General features: G+C 32.0%; 1 protein-coding gene across 1 annotated transcript; it reads left to right on the top strand.

The window, feature by feature from the left end:
* On the top strand, positions 1 to 15,819 carry LOC148616518 (uncharacterized). Its single transcript, XM_088583627.1, is given in 8 exon segments — positions 1 to 185; positions 2,658 to 2,688; positions 3,544 to 3,647; positions 3,905 to 4,053; positions 5,092 to 5,238; positions 5,741 to 5,902; positions 9,091 to 9,317; positions 11,313 to 15,819. Coding segments are annotated over 8 exon segments (1,032 nt in total). The 5' UTR covers positions 1 to 55; the 3' UTR covers positions 11,395 to 15,819.
* Positions 15,820 to 16,706: the final 887 nt, after the last annotated feature.

Here is a 16,706-nt window from a genome sequence, read left to right as displayed (position 1 = left end):
AGAAAACGCGCTAAAGACAAGCATTTCAGACGAAAGATGGCAGGAAAATAAGTCGATGCGTATATTTTTTTTTATATTTATAGAATTAAACAGCAGCATGAACCAACCAACACTTGCTCAATTTATTTTGGAGCGAAATATAAGACAATCACCACGGCGGTCGCCCTTACAAACACTACACACAAGTGGTAAGAAAATTTGAAAATAAGTGCATCACCGGGATGCATCATGGATTGAACAAGCACTGATACAGATTGGTGTTTTTTACTGTCTTGACTATCTTTACGGATCTCGCACGACCGCCCCTTACGGAGATTGTGTTAGTAGATGTCTGTTAGTAGTTGGAGGTAGCGGATCCCAGTTACCGGGCTGGTACATACCGAAACGTGTAGATTTCTAACCCGTACCAACTTTTCTCCGTAAGCCGTATTCGAACACTATTTTGCCAATTTTTCATTATTACTTGATATTTCCAGCTGAAAAACTGTACACATTTACAAAATGATATGATGGACAAGGAACAATGTTTTTTATTTTTGTTGTTGAAAATTTGATCTTTGTTTAAAAACATTTTCAGTTTTCAAAAGTACTGAAATGTGTAGGCTAACCCAAAATTCATGTGCTCGAATTCAAAGTCCAGTATTTTTGTTATTTGTACAATTTCTATATATATTTCACATTAGAACGCTGTAATTATATTAAAATTTGCAGGGGCAATAAATTAAAATCGCAACAGATTCAATTTATGAGACTTTCTTTTTCATTCTTGATAAGATTGTATCCATTCTTTGCTGGTACGGGGATTCGTGCTACACTATGGTAAGGAATTTAACCACCGAAATTTCTTTTAAATCAATATCAAATCTTTCAAAATGTTATCCAATGTCTTAAAGTGAAGGTTTTTAACCTCTGTAGGGACCTCCATGGCCTCTTTTTGCCAGGGAGTAAAACGCACGTGTAAACTCATCTCGGATCTGTCAAATTTACAATTATCAATCTTGGTAAAGATTAAAAAAAGCTGAATGATTTTTACAGTTTTTTTTTTGTTTTTTTTTTTTAATGAACAAAATTTAAAAACTTTCCCTTTTATAAAATATCGAAAGTGTAAAGAGTTTAATTCAATATGATAAAGATCGACGTGATTGGAGAGGGAGGAAGACGATCTTAATTTATATAACAATGTCTTAACGATCTCTGCAATTAAAAGCAGTTCAATTTGCTTAACTTTTATGAAAATGTGATGGGTCGACTCCCAATGTTCTAAAGGATATTGTGTAATGACACAATTCGGACAAAAACGATGTTTTACTGTCTAAGTTCTTGTGGTTAAATTATAAAGAACTTGTTAAATGCAGGTGGTTTCATGGTACATGTATCAACAAAATGACCACACCTACCAGTGGTTTTTATTTCTCTAGAGCTGTGGGCATATGGTCAAGCCTAGGAAAGGGAACACTTTACCCTGGTATAATTGAAATAGACAATACAGACAAAAAAAATACCATTGTTGATTTCTATGTTGTAGCTTGTGCTATTAAATATGTCACATTCAACCTTATAATACTTTTTTGGCAAGTTTTTTTCTGTGCGAAAGGACACGTGCCACGATGAAAATTTGTCCAACCAGAGAGTGAGCCATGTGTTCATTTTGATCCATGGAGATCCCTGACCACTGAATGTTTTTCAGGGAATTTGGTATGGGTACAGGTACTGGTTACACATTTCGGGATGTACTTATCGGGATACCTGACTGAAGAACTTGGTCAGATTATGTCCCACTAGCCGCTGCGCAGGCATTTGTTGAAGAGGAGGTGACCAAGAATTTTTTTCATATGAAACAAATGCCTGTGAGCGACTGAGCTGCTCCCAGACCCCACATGGGTCCATTAGCGTTTTCTCACTACTTGGGAGTATGCTAACGTTCTTATAAATGTTGGGTGTATATTTAGCTAGAAGTATTGAAAGTGTTGGAATATTCATCTTTTTTTTTTTTTTTTATGAAAAAATTATTTCAAGTGTATTTAAATAACAGTGAGCAATTATACCACACTAAAAAATTTTTTTGAAGTTTCGAAAGTATACACCTGGTTTTTGGAAAAAAAAACTCTTGAAAGGAATGAAATTTTCAATTGATAAAATGATCCATATGATTAGTCCTACCAAAGTCTTAGAGTTGTTGCCCTTGAAAGACAAAAAATTAACCAGGTGAACGATTCAGGCTCCTGGGAGCCTCTTGTTTTAAGTAAAGCCCGAGCTACTGAGATTGGGAATTTTTTATCAATTGGAAAAAAAACGACAAATAAATAATAGTCATAACAATGCCGTTTTACTAGGGATACCTTTTATTTTACAACCAGTGGAAGGTAAAGGTAAAAGAAAAAAAATTAAAGTAATAATTATCATAAACAGGCTGCTGTGAAAGGTCATAAATTGAGAAATAGACGCCTTTATTTCCCTGATTTAAAAATTGCTCTCAAGAAATTGTGACAATAATGATTTGCCGACTCGTCAATAAAATATGACTTTCATTCTACCGACAGACAATTTAATTGACAACTTTAATATATCCTGATTCAGTTGGGAAATTAATGATAAATTTTGGGAAGAAAAGACACTTTTTGTCATTGGAAACGGCTGATAATTGAAGGTAGAAAAAGCCCTGACTGGTCAAATAGTTGTCGCCAGCAAGTAATTCTTGCCAACGATTTTTCATCCTCTCCTGAGAAACAGGTTCATGAAAAAAAATACATACATAGTCTTTAGGTATTGCTAATAAGTTGACCGAAAAAATGCACTATCATACAACAATTTTTATAGAAGAAAGAAATTTGGTGAACAGATTGGCAAGAATCGTTTCTGTCCTGAAAATGGCAAGATCTTCTCTGACCAGTATACATATTCGATTGGAATTATTATACATGTACATACAAATGTACCCACGAACTTATACAATTTTAACATTTTGTCCCATTAACATGAATTCAAATCTCACAAAAATCGGGTTGCACTTTCATGAATATAAGAGACATTAATCTGACAAATGGTGTTAATTGTTGTCTAAACATGAAAGGGAAATTTGTATAATACTGTAGGTACACAAATAGTCGTCAAGATGCAATCAGCTGATAAAGTTTATTGAATGATCATTGACAAGCAGAAAATGGACAGCCAGTCATTTTCAATGATTAATTCCTGCTACATAATTAATTTGTCAAACAGTTGTCAATTGAACAGGTCTAAATTATGTAGAACCGTGTGTAAACAGTTATAAAGTTACACATGTTTGGTTATTCAAAACGTCAGTTTTTGTCCCCTACTTTTTTTTGTAATGTCTTTACCGATTGATTTTAAATTTTCAAGTTTTAAAGTTCCCATGTATTTTTAAAGTTTAGAATATAAGAGACAAAACATTGACTACTAAAAAGTTCACAACCCCAGTTTGAAAAAACTTGGGACCAAAAATATGAAATCATCAGTTTTGAGTAAAATGTCATTTGACCATTTATAGCCAACTGACTAAATCTTGTATGTTTGTTTACACAGGTAGTGATGGTCTGATGAAGAGATTATTAAGCGAAGAGGTCAGATTAGAACCAGTCCAAGGAAGCGAGCTTTCCAGACATCAACCCCTGCAATAACTGAAATTGGTAAAAATCTACAGTCTTGGTACATATGTACAATTGCGTTGCTCCCCAACACACTTTGTTGAGAGGTTCTCCCAAGCAATGGAGCAACATACATATAACAAATTAATGCAGTTATTTCGATAATTATGTTCTTTATTGGTCCCTGTGGCATTAATTAATAGTGTACATTTTGTACATGTAAGTAACATTTTTAAGATCATAAATTGTTCAGGGGAAATAATTCTAAATGAATTATTAAAAGAATATATTTTCTGTAGATCTAACAGATGTCTCTTTGGATACAAGCACTTCAACAGCAGGAACTCGGACACCAACAAGAAAAAGTGCTGCTGATGGAGTTAGAAAAAGATTGATGTTATCCACATCCTATATCAGTAGTGATCCTGAAGATAGCTCATGTTCTAAGGTATTATGTCAGTGATCTTGAAGACCCTAAAGACAATAGTGACTAGTAATTCAAATTAAATTGATCTTCCAATTTTTTCAGCTCTTCTAGCAATAGGCTGTGTAAGCTATTGCCACTAATTGGCATCTCTTGTCTTTGTTAACAATTTTTCAAACATATTCTCCTCTGAAACTTCTGAATGGATTTGGGTGAAAACTTAGCATGATTGTTCCTTAGAGTATCCTGCACAAAGTTTGTACTTCGATTAGTGATATGTTGAAAAATATGGCCATGATTACTAAAAATAGAACAAAGGGTTCAGACAGCATATATCTTTAAAATCGATAGGTTTAGCCAAATTCTGACTGGGCAAAAGTGTTTAGCTTGATGAGATCTATCTGTGGTCAAATTTTGTTTAAAATCTGTTGACCTTGGTTGGAGTTATTCACCCCCCCTTTTTTTGCTGTTTTTATGTTATTACTTCCAAAAATCTTCTCCTCAGAAACTATGGTGCAGAATTTAATGAAAATTGGTACGATTGTTATTTAGGGTATCCTGCACAAAATGAGTGTTTGGATTTCTCATTCGTGAGAAAACATGGCCATCGTTACTAAAACTATAACATAGGGGTCAGACAGCAATTTTTTTTTTACATATCTCCAAAACTGTTTGGTTTAACCAAATTCTGACAAGGTAAATGTGTTCAGCATGATGAGAGCAAATTTTGTGAAAATCTGTTGACCCATGTTGGAGTTATTGTCCTTCTCAACATATTTTGATGTTTTTGATATTACTCCTTTCTAAAATCTTCTCCTCAGAAACAACTTATGAAAGTTGGTATGATTGTTTCTTAGAGTATCATGCTCAAAATGATATTTTAGAATTTTTATTCATGAAAATAACATAGCCGCTTTTACAAGAAATTGAATATAGCTTGCCAAAGTAGGTGAACAATTCTGGCTCTCTGGAGCCTCTAGTTTAATTGCATTTTCAAAGTTGCAGTCTGTACTTTTAGATTAAAGCTAATCCATATTAAATTTCTTTTTACTGCTTTTTCAGGGGCCAGCACCTTCTGCTGCTAAAAAGAGGAAGACCAGTAAAAAGTATGCAAGTTTGCCCATTTCAAAGAGGTTATGTGCTCTTAGTTCAGAGCAGTTGGCAGGAATGATAGAGAAACTAATCACTAGTAATCCAGAATTACAGGATGTAAGAAAATACCTTAGAATATTCCTTTAATACTGATTTCACAAAATTAGAAGAATAAGTGATGATGGCTAGTTCACAAGTACTGAATTTTGTATGAGTAATTTCCCTTCAAATGCAAAATTCCAAGATATATTTTGTGTTTTTGTAATAGGAATAATATGGCTTTTCTAGAATTATGTTTGTGAAATCAGTCAGTTTCCCACAATTTTGACAGGCAAGTCCTTCAGACAATTATTTGTTTGTGAGTGAATTGTCTGATTTTATGCATCAATTAATTTTTGGAACAAAAGTACTGTATTCTTCCGTGTATACCACTTACTTTTTTCAACTTTTTAATCCTAAAGAAAGCATCATTTTTGGAAGAAATGAAACAAAAGAATTAACTAGTCAAATGAAATACATTGTGAAGCTGAATCCACAAAATAGCCCTTATCTTATTCAATATTTATTTCTTGAGTCTCTGTTTGTTATTAAATATTGAATATTATGTTTTTACTTTTAGGAAGTTGAAAAGAGCATTCCAAAGCCAGATATTGACAATTTGATACAAAATCTAGAACATTTCAAGAAGAATATCTTCAAGTCTCTACCCTATACCAAATATGGGTCCAGCAGGGATGCATTCTGCTTTAGAAGAGTCAAAACCCATGTTGAAAATTTTAAGGTGAATGGAATATATTATTTAAGATATGTTGAGGTCACACCAAATTATAATATTGTCTTGTTTTTCCAAAATTATTACTGCAACTTAAACATTTTACCGTATTTTCCTAACTATAAGTCGAATTGCCTAATTTTGACAAAAATCGACAAAAAAAACAGACATAAGTCGAGGGTCAGACATGCATTTATTCAGTAGGTGTCAGCGAAGATCCGATTTGAGCGGTTTGTTTTCAACAGTATATTATTCCAGTGATGTATAATATTTCTGAATTAAATAATATCTCTGTTTTTGTTAAAGTGTACTTCGACCGTGAGTTAAATTATTTTTTATTGAGTAGTGTGGCAATGGCTCTGAAGCCTTAGATCATCAGGTGTACAAAATCGTAACATGTCAAACTCGTTCGTTTTATGAATTGGTCATAGTTACGAGCGGTAATTAATAAATAGTATTACCTGGTATACAAAATACAATAAAAAATAATTGTCACCTGCAAATTTTGTTGCAGTTAGCCATTTAGATAACTAAATGCAATAAAAACTTAAAGCAATCAAAAGTGAACTAAACAAATCTAATGAAATGCATTGTAGGTTAACATTTTTTCTTGAGTCTGGAAAATATGCTACTTTTTATCTCACCTCGCCATAGGCCATGTGAGCTATTGCTATCACTTAGCGGACGTCATCGGCGTTGTTGTTAACAATGCTTCTAAACTCTTCTCCCCTGACACTACTTGACCAGTTAGAACCGAATGTTCCTTGGGATATCCTACATAGAACTGATGTGGGGATTTTTGATCCATTGCAAAACATGGCCGCCATTACCGAGAATAGAGCATATGAGTAAGATAAAAGTTTTTCACATATATCTCCAATATTGTTAGTTTTAAGCCAAATTTTGACATGGATAAAAGTGTTTTATCATGAATAGACCTATCTGTAGTCAAATGTTCGTTTTGATCTGTTAAGCTGTTTTGGAGTTATTACTCTTTTTCAACATTTTTTGCTCTTATATGTTTTTTTCATTTTAAATCTCCTCTGCAGTTTTCTGAAATTGAGGTTTCCTCAGGAATAATCCATATAAAATCAACTTTTTCCACAGTCAATGACTGCTTTCCTAACAAAACAAATCCTTACAGCATATGAAGTTTTCAACTTGCCATGGGAGAGTATAACTAAGCACTAACTTTTCCTGACCCAAATTTCACTTGCCCCGGGTAACGGGAAATAGGAATCCTAGAACACTGCTCTGACATTTCTTGACAAATTGGATCCATTTTTGGTATGAATGTTTCTAAGGGTATTCTGCATAGAACTTATGTGGGGATTTTTTTTTATCCATTGCAAAACATGGCTGCTTTTAAGAATAGAGCATTTGGGTTAGATAGAAGTTTTTCCCATATATCTCCAAAACCATTATTTTTAGCCAAAATGATCCTTATTACAAGGTGAAAAATGACATTCTTTTTACAGTTTTCAGCCAATATCTTGAAAACTATGATAGATAGATTCTGAAATGATCCTTATAGGTGTACAAAAGTCTGCGGGGATCAAATTGTCAAAAGACTCCTTGTCAAGAGTTATTGTTCTTGAAAGACAAAAAAATGATGTTTTAGCAGTTTTCAGCCAATATCTTGAAAACTATGATAGAAACAGAAACTTTCAATTGATGAAATGATACTTATTATAAGTCCTCCCAAAGTCTTTTGAGTCAAAGTTGTCAGACAACTCCTTGCCAAAGTTATTTCCTTTGGAATGCAAAAATCTAACCAGGTGAGAGATTCAGGCTCCTGGGAGCCTCTTGTTTAAAGTTTCATGGATTTTCTTTGTGTATTTAGATATTTTCTCTTTCTGAAATGTAGACTGTTTGTACAGTGCAGTAAGGATTTTTAAAATCATGTTATGCTCAATTACGATGACATACTTGTCAGAAAACATGTGTAAAACTCTTGTTGTAACACCATGAATGGACTATAGTAACACTCTTCTACATGGTATAAACAACAGTGTTATATCAAAATTACAAAAGTTCTAAACAATGCAGCACGGCTTGTCAAATGGAAGAGAAAGTACGATCACATCACACCTGAACTCGTGCTGTGGCTACCTGTAAACTGTAGATGCCAATACAAACTTCTGATCTATAAGTTTAAAGTTTTGTGTGGGCAAGCCCCTGTTTATCTTCAAAATTTGATACATGTTCCATCAAGATCACTCTGTTCTGAGAATTTCATGGTACTATCAACACCAAGAGTTACATGGAGATAGACAGTTCAATAAAGCAGCATCAACACTATGGAATAGTTTACCATCGAGTATCTGTCTTGCTAAATGATAAGTCCCTAGAAATTAAAAAAAAAAGTTAAGACCTATTTTTTCAGACTTGCTTTTGCTGAATATATGTAATTTTATAGTGGTTACTTTTTTTTTAAGTGTTTGTATATTTATGGCATTTTATATCTGATTCTGTGATTGTGTTTATTTTTCTTATTGTTATTACAAGATTAAATTTTTATTGCTTATATTTTCAGAGTAAATTGTTTGATCATACTATCTTACTTTTCACACCTAGCTTATTTGGAAAAGTGAACGTCACATTGTGATAATTTCAAATTTTATTTAAATTATTAGTCTTCTAATGCCAGTCATGGTGAAACTCGTCAGACCGTCAGACATGACCGGTACTTTTAGCCGCCGGTCCAGTAAAATTTGCATGATTTCCGGACCAGATGTCTGGTATGTTTTTTTTTATTAGACACACCTCAACTGGAACTTCCAGTTTAAAGATGGCGTCCGAATAGAGGCAAATTTAAAATCAAGAGAAATGATTTTGGTCCAGCAGATTTTGTTGGGTTGCCGGACCAAATGTCCTACAGGTTGAAAAATGATTTCGCTAGGTCTGTTCTAATGTTTTTTTTTACACTAAATTTTACAGGCTTTTTTATATGTTAGTAATTTATATTTAAAATTTGCTTGGTTGTGAAGCTCTTAGGGTAATGTTAAACTATATATAGCGCTATATAAATAGTGTATAATATTAATATTAATGGTTTACTAAAACTTTATAATTTTTTTAATAAATTATTGTTCATTTAATTGTACACACTGTTGTCACAAGGAAGATTTTTGTGAAAAAAGGAGTCAAATACTGCTGCAAAATGGGTGCTGTTATTATATTTTCATTCTTTACAGCGTACTTGCATTAACCAAGGGAAGCAACTACTGGATGCAGGATCTTGGGAAGCCAGTATGGAATATATTTTAGAGGCCTGGGATGTTGTCCAACAAACACCTGATTGGGATAATATAGCTCACAACAAAAGTAGAGAAATGTGTTACAGAACATTGGCTACACAGTTCAAAAAGTCACTGAAGGAAAGTGATCTGGGTAAAGAAGCTTATGAAGATTTGAAAGAGAGGTATAACTTTTTTAAAAAAATGTTTTGACAAATGGTCATGTTTATATGAAATGAAGCTATTCACAGTCTTAACAAAGTTCATCTGTTTGACGGTCAGTACCGGGAAAATATCATTTGAACCAGAAGTCAGGTATTGATCATATATCTGAGATTTTAATTTTTAAGGTGAAGGTCCAGTAAAATCATATTCCGACCAGTCAATTGCACTACTTAACTGGTCTGAATGTATAGTATTTTTTTTTTTTTCAAAACTTTGAAAACACAGCTATTCATATAAGGAAAGAAAAATTGCTACCGCATGTACTCAAGTATAATTCGATAACTATATTCGAAATGCATAAAAGGAATTGTCATAGCCAACTAAGATATTGATTTCTTTTGCCACAAATTATTGGGTCATGTTTCTATTACATCTTTGAGTTTTTGGCCATATGAGTGTTCACAGGTAAAAAATCAGTACACAAAATGGACGAGTGGGAAACATGAACAAGATCATAAAGACCAGTATTGTGGCAAAATAAAGACTAAACATTAAATATTTTTTTATTGCATCATATTTTAGCTGTAAAAGGTGAAAGATGAAGAAAATCTACTTAAAACTGAATTAAAATAACATTGGGGTAAACAGCACTGGTCTGGCTGCTCATGTCAATCATCAAACTTTTGACATTTTCAAGCTGAAAATTTTAGTTCATAAGCTAGATCTCATCTATAAGTTAGAACCCTTGCCAGCAGTTAAAAATTTAGTCCCAAAAATCCAAGTAGACACTGTAACCATTACAGGTATACAATTTATATACAGTATATATGGTAACCATTACAGGTATACAATATTTATAAACAGGTATACGATTTATATACAGTATATACCGTAGCCATTACAGGTATACAATTTATATAAACAGTATATACCATAGCCATTAAAGGTATACGATTTATATAATCATTATATACGATAACCATTACTGGTGTACAATTTATATAACCAGTGAATATGGTAACCATTACAGATATACAATCTATATAAACAGTATATACCGTAGCCATTACAGGTATACGATTTATATATGGTAACCATTACAGGTATACAATTCATATAAACAGTATATACGGTAGCCATTACAGGTATTTGATTTATATAACCAGTATATACGATAACCATTACTGGTATATGATTTATATAACTAGTAAATACGGTAACCATTACAGGTATACAATCTATATAAACAGTATATACTGTATCTGTTACATGTATACAATTTATGTAGACAGTATACATATGGTAACCATTACAGGTATATGATTTATTTTGATTGTCTTGACCGTGAAAGGCCTGAAAGGCGAGACTAAGGTATTACTTTTCCAGCGTTGCCATCCACGTAAAGATTTTCATGTTAAGTTTTCTGATTAGGTCACTTTGTTATGAACCACTTGTACTAGGTCAATCATATTTGGTATACAATTGCATTAGCATCACTATCACAATTCTGTATCTTCTAATTTCAAAGTTTCAAATTTCACTTAAAGATTACCGTATTAAGTTTTCTTTTTAGGTCAGTTAAGTATGACCCACTTATACTAGGTCAATTATATTTAGTTTGCAGTTGCATTAGCATCAGTACTTCACAGTTCCATGTCTGATACATATGCCCCCATAGTCAAAGTTCTAAAGATGCAAACAATAGAATGTACCTAAGGTATCTATCCACTTTGGTAGTATCAAATGGTTGTATTAATATTATAAGCTGTCCATAATATATAGAATTAGTAACAATGTCACCATCAGTCAAGTTTTGAAAGACAGCATCCATGTGCATTAGAACAGACATGTCTCTATGATAAGAGTTTACATTGTGTTTACAATAGCAGTGCAAATGAAAAGTAACTAATGTGGACAATACTGTCAACTACAACAATAACTAATGTGGACAATGCTGTCAACTACAACAGTCACTGATGTTTATAATGTTTATGTGAATTGATTTTATATTTTAGAATTGAAAGTGCTGTAGAAGTGAACAATGAACTCCAACCATGTATAGAAATTGTTACCAAGAAGATACAGATAAACAAGTAGTGCTTTGTTTGTAGTTTCATTTTACATCTTATTGTTTAGAATTGTTCTCAGTTGTTTTAATTTCAGGACTAATTTTTTACAATCTTATGTGATTGCTGGAATATTTACCAAGCTTAAATTCTCCAAGCATGACAGAACTGTTGTTTTTTTAACAGACCAATGGCTTACTGCTTACATCTTACCAGTTCTTAGATATAAACCTGAATTATTTCCAGATGTTTTATGGACTTAGTAATTAATACAATACAAAATTTACTTATATATGATATGTCAGTTTTTTAGTTTTTGTGATGAAAAGTTGGCATTTTGGAATCATAGATGCTTTTTTTGTTATTTCTGAAATAGTATGTACTTACTCATTTGTTGGGTACAGTTTTATTGTCATATTGTATATAACACTTTCAGTTTGTCTTTAAATTCAATGCCTTGTCACATCTTATATGGTAACTGGTCTAGTGATCTGCTCTGCCTTATTGGAAGTAAAATTTAAAAAAATAATTTGCTGAGTTTTTTTTCTACAATGATAAGAAATGGAAGTCAATGTTAGGAATAGATGGTGCAGAAATGTTCAGCTACTAGCCTGAAAAACAGTTTTCTTGTATTAGTATAGCATGGATTTTTCTAGCATTCAGCAGGATACTGTAAAAGGACACTCCCAAAGAAAATTATACCAAAATTATGACTCCCAATTGGCAAATTTGTTGATATTTTATTTCCTAAAATGCCTGAGTTAAGCATTTCCAAAAATACCTGGATAACCCCTTGTATAGTGTGTGTGATACTATTAATGGCCCATGTCTATGAAAATGTAATTTTGGGAAAAATTTTGAGAACTGGTAGGCTATGATACAGGAAACTTTAGTTTTGTATACTGTAAGTATGCAATTTTCCGTTGAATTTCCACTGGCCCAATCATTTTTTTGTACTTGACTAGGGCATAAGGCTAGTGGTTATTAATGACTCGGGCTGTAGACCTGGTTACTTTAAGTGTAATTTAGGTTAACATTGGTTAGATAGTCACCAATTTGTTCTTGGGAAAGTGTTTCCCTAAATTGAAAATATTTGTTCAACTTATACAGCCACACATGAAAATAATAAATATATAGATTAACCAAGTGTGAAATGATATGTTTTAGTAAAATTGTCATTGCATGATTTTCATCAAAAACAGTAAGGTAACTTATTTACTTTAAAGTGATGGTGAACCTGATTAACAAAGAAATAATATTGAATGGCTGAAGTCTGATAGGTAAATATGTAGAGTAACAAAATTTAAATGATTTGATTTTGTTGAATGAAGTAAAGTTGTCATGTGTCATGTTGTTTACTGATGGTGCTAACTTTTGTTTTGTTTTGTACATACATGTTTTGTTGTATAAAAAGTTATTAAGTGGCACTCCACATAAGAATCATGCAAAATATGATACATGGTTGGAAAGCCCACATATTTTTATTTTTGATATTTTGTTTATAATGTTATAGTAAACAGAAATTAACATGTGGTTTTCCATATAACCAATGTTCTTAGCAGAAAAGAATTGTATAGAATGTACTGTAGAATACAAAATTATGGAAGATAACATGTAAATGATACTAAAATACAATAGATACTGTTAGACTTTCAATATGGATCATCTCCCAAAAGCAGATAGATTTGAATGAATAATTATACATTTCATCATATAGACCTATGAAGCAACGCAATAACAAAAAAAGTATTGTGTAGCCTTTTTGGGGTGTATCACATATTATAGATATGCATGATTTTTACAAAGACTACTACTTAAAAGTAGTCATTGTAGTTTATTTCATTTCAATGCAGTTGTAATGATAATCATATGGTGCTTGATTCATATGATAATCATGGTAATCATATGAAAATCATATAATATTTATCTTGATGATCATATGATAATATGGGCTTGAAAACATATGATAATATGTTTGTGAAAAACGTGATTATCATATGATAACCATGCGATTATCATATGTTAACTGAAACATATGATTATCGTATGGTGCTCGATTCATATTATAATCATATGATGCAAACCATATGATTCTCGTGTGGCACATTTGCCTGTGTAGTTCATAATGGTAAAATAGTTTGTTACGGTTTTTTTTTTTTTATTATTGAAAATGTGTAGTTCTGGTTGTCTCAAGTGTACATTGTGTAAAGAGATAGGTGTTAACAACCATGTAACTCCTTACCATGAATGAAATAGACTTGACACATAAATATTATACTACATCAACTTTTTATTAACATTGTGGAATGGAGGTCCAAGCTGAAAGTCACCCTTATATTGTTTACTATGCATCAGTGGAAGTCATAGAATGTTCAAAACCTAAATAATCATATTCACTAATTTAACCTTGGTTAATTTTTGCCTGTAAATATTTATTGATATCTTATAATACTTCAGATCCTAATTGGGCAATTTAGGAAGAAATATGTTACTTTTTAAACCTATCCCTGATAATCCCTGGGCGAAGTGAAAGTATTGTATTAAATAAAAGTAAATTATTGAATAGTCTTTGTGTTGACAATTTTGATAATTCAAATGTGAACTAAATTCTCAGGTTTCCTTGTGATAAATGACAATTTTTCTATTGTGAAGTTAGATTTATTTGATATCACTGATGATTTGGAATGTCCATCTGCAAAATTTTAAAATTTACTTGGAAATAACAAAATTTTACTATGTAATCAACAGGATAATAAATTAGTTATCTTGTACAACTTAAGTATTGTAACTGGAAGCAAGAACACATTGAGATTTAACTCCTGCCCGAAACAAGTTTTCCTCACTTCGTGGTGTACTTAAACACTCGTGATCATGTTACGGTTATTCACCCTTTTCAATTAATTATTTTACAAATATTTCTGTAGTTAAGCTACTTTGTATGTATAGATAATCATGTGTTGGATGCCTAGAACATTCCTGAGGGGATTCATACTTCTACAAAATAATTGTTAATATGGAGTGATGATCTATAGTGTTGACATACATGGAATTAATGTACTAATATCTGTTCCTGTCAAGTCTCAAGAAATTTGCAACACTCCATCTTGATCAGACGGAATTTTCCTTGAATCTTTGATTTTTATTCTTTTTGATCTTTCAAAAATCTACCAAGTCTCAAAAGACGATCTGTTGTCATTTTTCCAATGCTGTAAATATTCAATATTAAGTGACTTGTGAATTACGTCCATTAAATTGAAATGTATTCTCAGCATATATGGTAGGAAAAAAGTCTTGAAGTAAGTGCCATTAGCATGGGTATGCTTCTGTTATCATTTGAAGATTTCACAGTCAGGATTATAGACTGAAATGTCCACACTTTTTAAGCCTCCTTAATTTTGATTTCCAGTGCAGAAATATTAATTTTTACTATCTTTTATTTCAATTTTGAGTTCAAACTTGATTAAGATTTATGTGGTAGTCACTCTTACCATTCCATAGTTAACTTTGTTTTGTAGAGTGTTCCCTGGGGTTATACTGTGATAAATTTAACATTGTTCAGGTGATCCATTATTTTGGTTGAAATGTATCATATGCCATTTATTAATTGTTTTATTGTAGTAGATAGATAAGTTATATAATTTTGAATCAAGTCTGCTGTGTAAAGTTAAGATTTTGGGGATGGATTTTTTCTGCCTTATTGTGGATTTGCACAATTTCAAATTAGTATTTTACTGTTACAATTCCCTTTTTTTTTACTGTATATTTACTTCTGATTTAGCCAATTTTCTCTTTGTTGATTGACCTCATAAAATCATCCCTGAGAATAATTGGAACCTTGATAATGGCAACATTCATTAGGGAGTGTGTATAATTTCTTGTCTTTGACCGTCAGTATAAAGTTGCTCTTGAATTCAGTGTTGATTTTAACAAATAAATTTGTAAGCGCACAAGAAATTTGTTCATTAATCAAGTTATAATGTGGTCATTGCCATCTCTTTGTTTTTTTTTAACGACAGTCTTTCAAAGTTCAAATTTTGTGGAAAGACTTTAAATGTAAAGTTGTTAGCCAAATTGGACAGGACTAAAATTTCTTAATATATTTGTAGAATAGCCAGCTTCAACCAAATTCTGTTGTCTGAAACTTCTAGCATAGACGTTTTGAAATTCTATACATGTTAACTTATTCAAAATTTTTAATAGTCACACCGACATGTAGTTAGTTCAGCAAGCAGTGCAGGTTATAGCAGAATGTGACTATTTTAGTCAAGTTTTATTTTCATTTTCTTTTTCACCTAAATATGACACGAGGAAGAAAATCATCAATTGGTACTTTGTTATTTGTATGTAAACAAGCAGAAATGAAATTTATTAATTGAAGTACTTTTACCAGGTAAAAGTTTACTTTTTTTAAACGATGTCAACATAGTTCTGGTTATTAAAAAAAAACATTACTACACTTGTTCTGTTCACTATTTCCTTTTCTTGTTTCTTCAGTATTTTGGTATAATAATAACCCATGGCAAATATAGTGGAAATAAAACACACAAGAAAACTTCCCAGTATACATTTTTGTCCCTGGGACGCATCACAAGGGGACATGGAAATGCCAGGTGTTGGTTGGTCTGGGTTTTCCACATTTATTTGTAATGCTCATACCAAATAAGTTTGTTTTTGGTATGTAGCCTTATTATGAAGAGTTGCAGGTTAAGTTCTACTTTGGTTAAGGTTGAAAAATTTTTACAGATGTTACGGCCCTTGGACTTAAAAAAAAATTCAGTTAATTTAAGCTTTCCACACATTTTTTGGTAACACTTTTTCCAATTGATTATAACTTGTATGTAGTCTTACTATGAGAAGTTACAGATTAAGTCAACTTGGTTATGGTTGAATGATTTTTTACAGAAGTTATGGCCCTTGGACATAATAAATTTCAGTGAATTTAAAGTTTGAAATATATCTTTTTACTTAGGGGACATTGAAACACTGTTCTTTTATAGCAGTGGAACTAGTTATATATGTTTGTAGTTCCCAAAGACTGAATATTTCTGAATGATATAAGCAGGTATAATATACTACATAAACAAGACAGTTAAAATCACTTGGTATCAAATGAAACCCAACATGAGCTAGACCAATGGGGAGTAATTATGTCTCCACCTCAGTAGTAGAAAAAGCATGTCCGTCTGTTGCACTTCCGTAAGTACAACTCCACATTGGGTACTGGCTGTGTAGTTTTGCTTTTCCAGAATTTTTTTATCTGCTGAATATTATGGGAGTAATACCTCTTTTGAACTTTGAAATTTCATGAAATATATTGCTAAAGCTGATTGTAAGCACAGCTCC

This window comes from Perna viridis, chromosome 5, assembly GCF_037379345.1.
Source record: "Perna viridis isolate PV_CMFRI_1.1 ecotype Kerala chromosome 5, ASM3737934v1, whole genome shotgun sequence".
Taxonomy (NCBI): Eukaryota; Metazoa; Mollusca; class Bivalvia; order Mytilida; family Mytilidae; genus Perna; species Perna viridis.
Note: the sequence above shows the minus strand (reverse complement) of the source record. Positions and strands in the feature narration are given on the sequence as shown.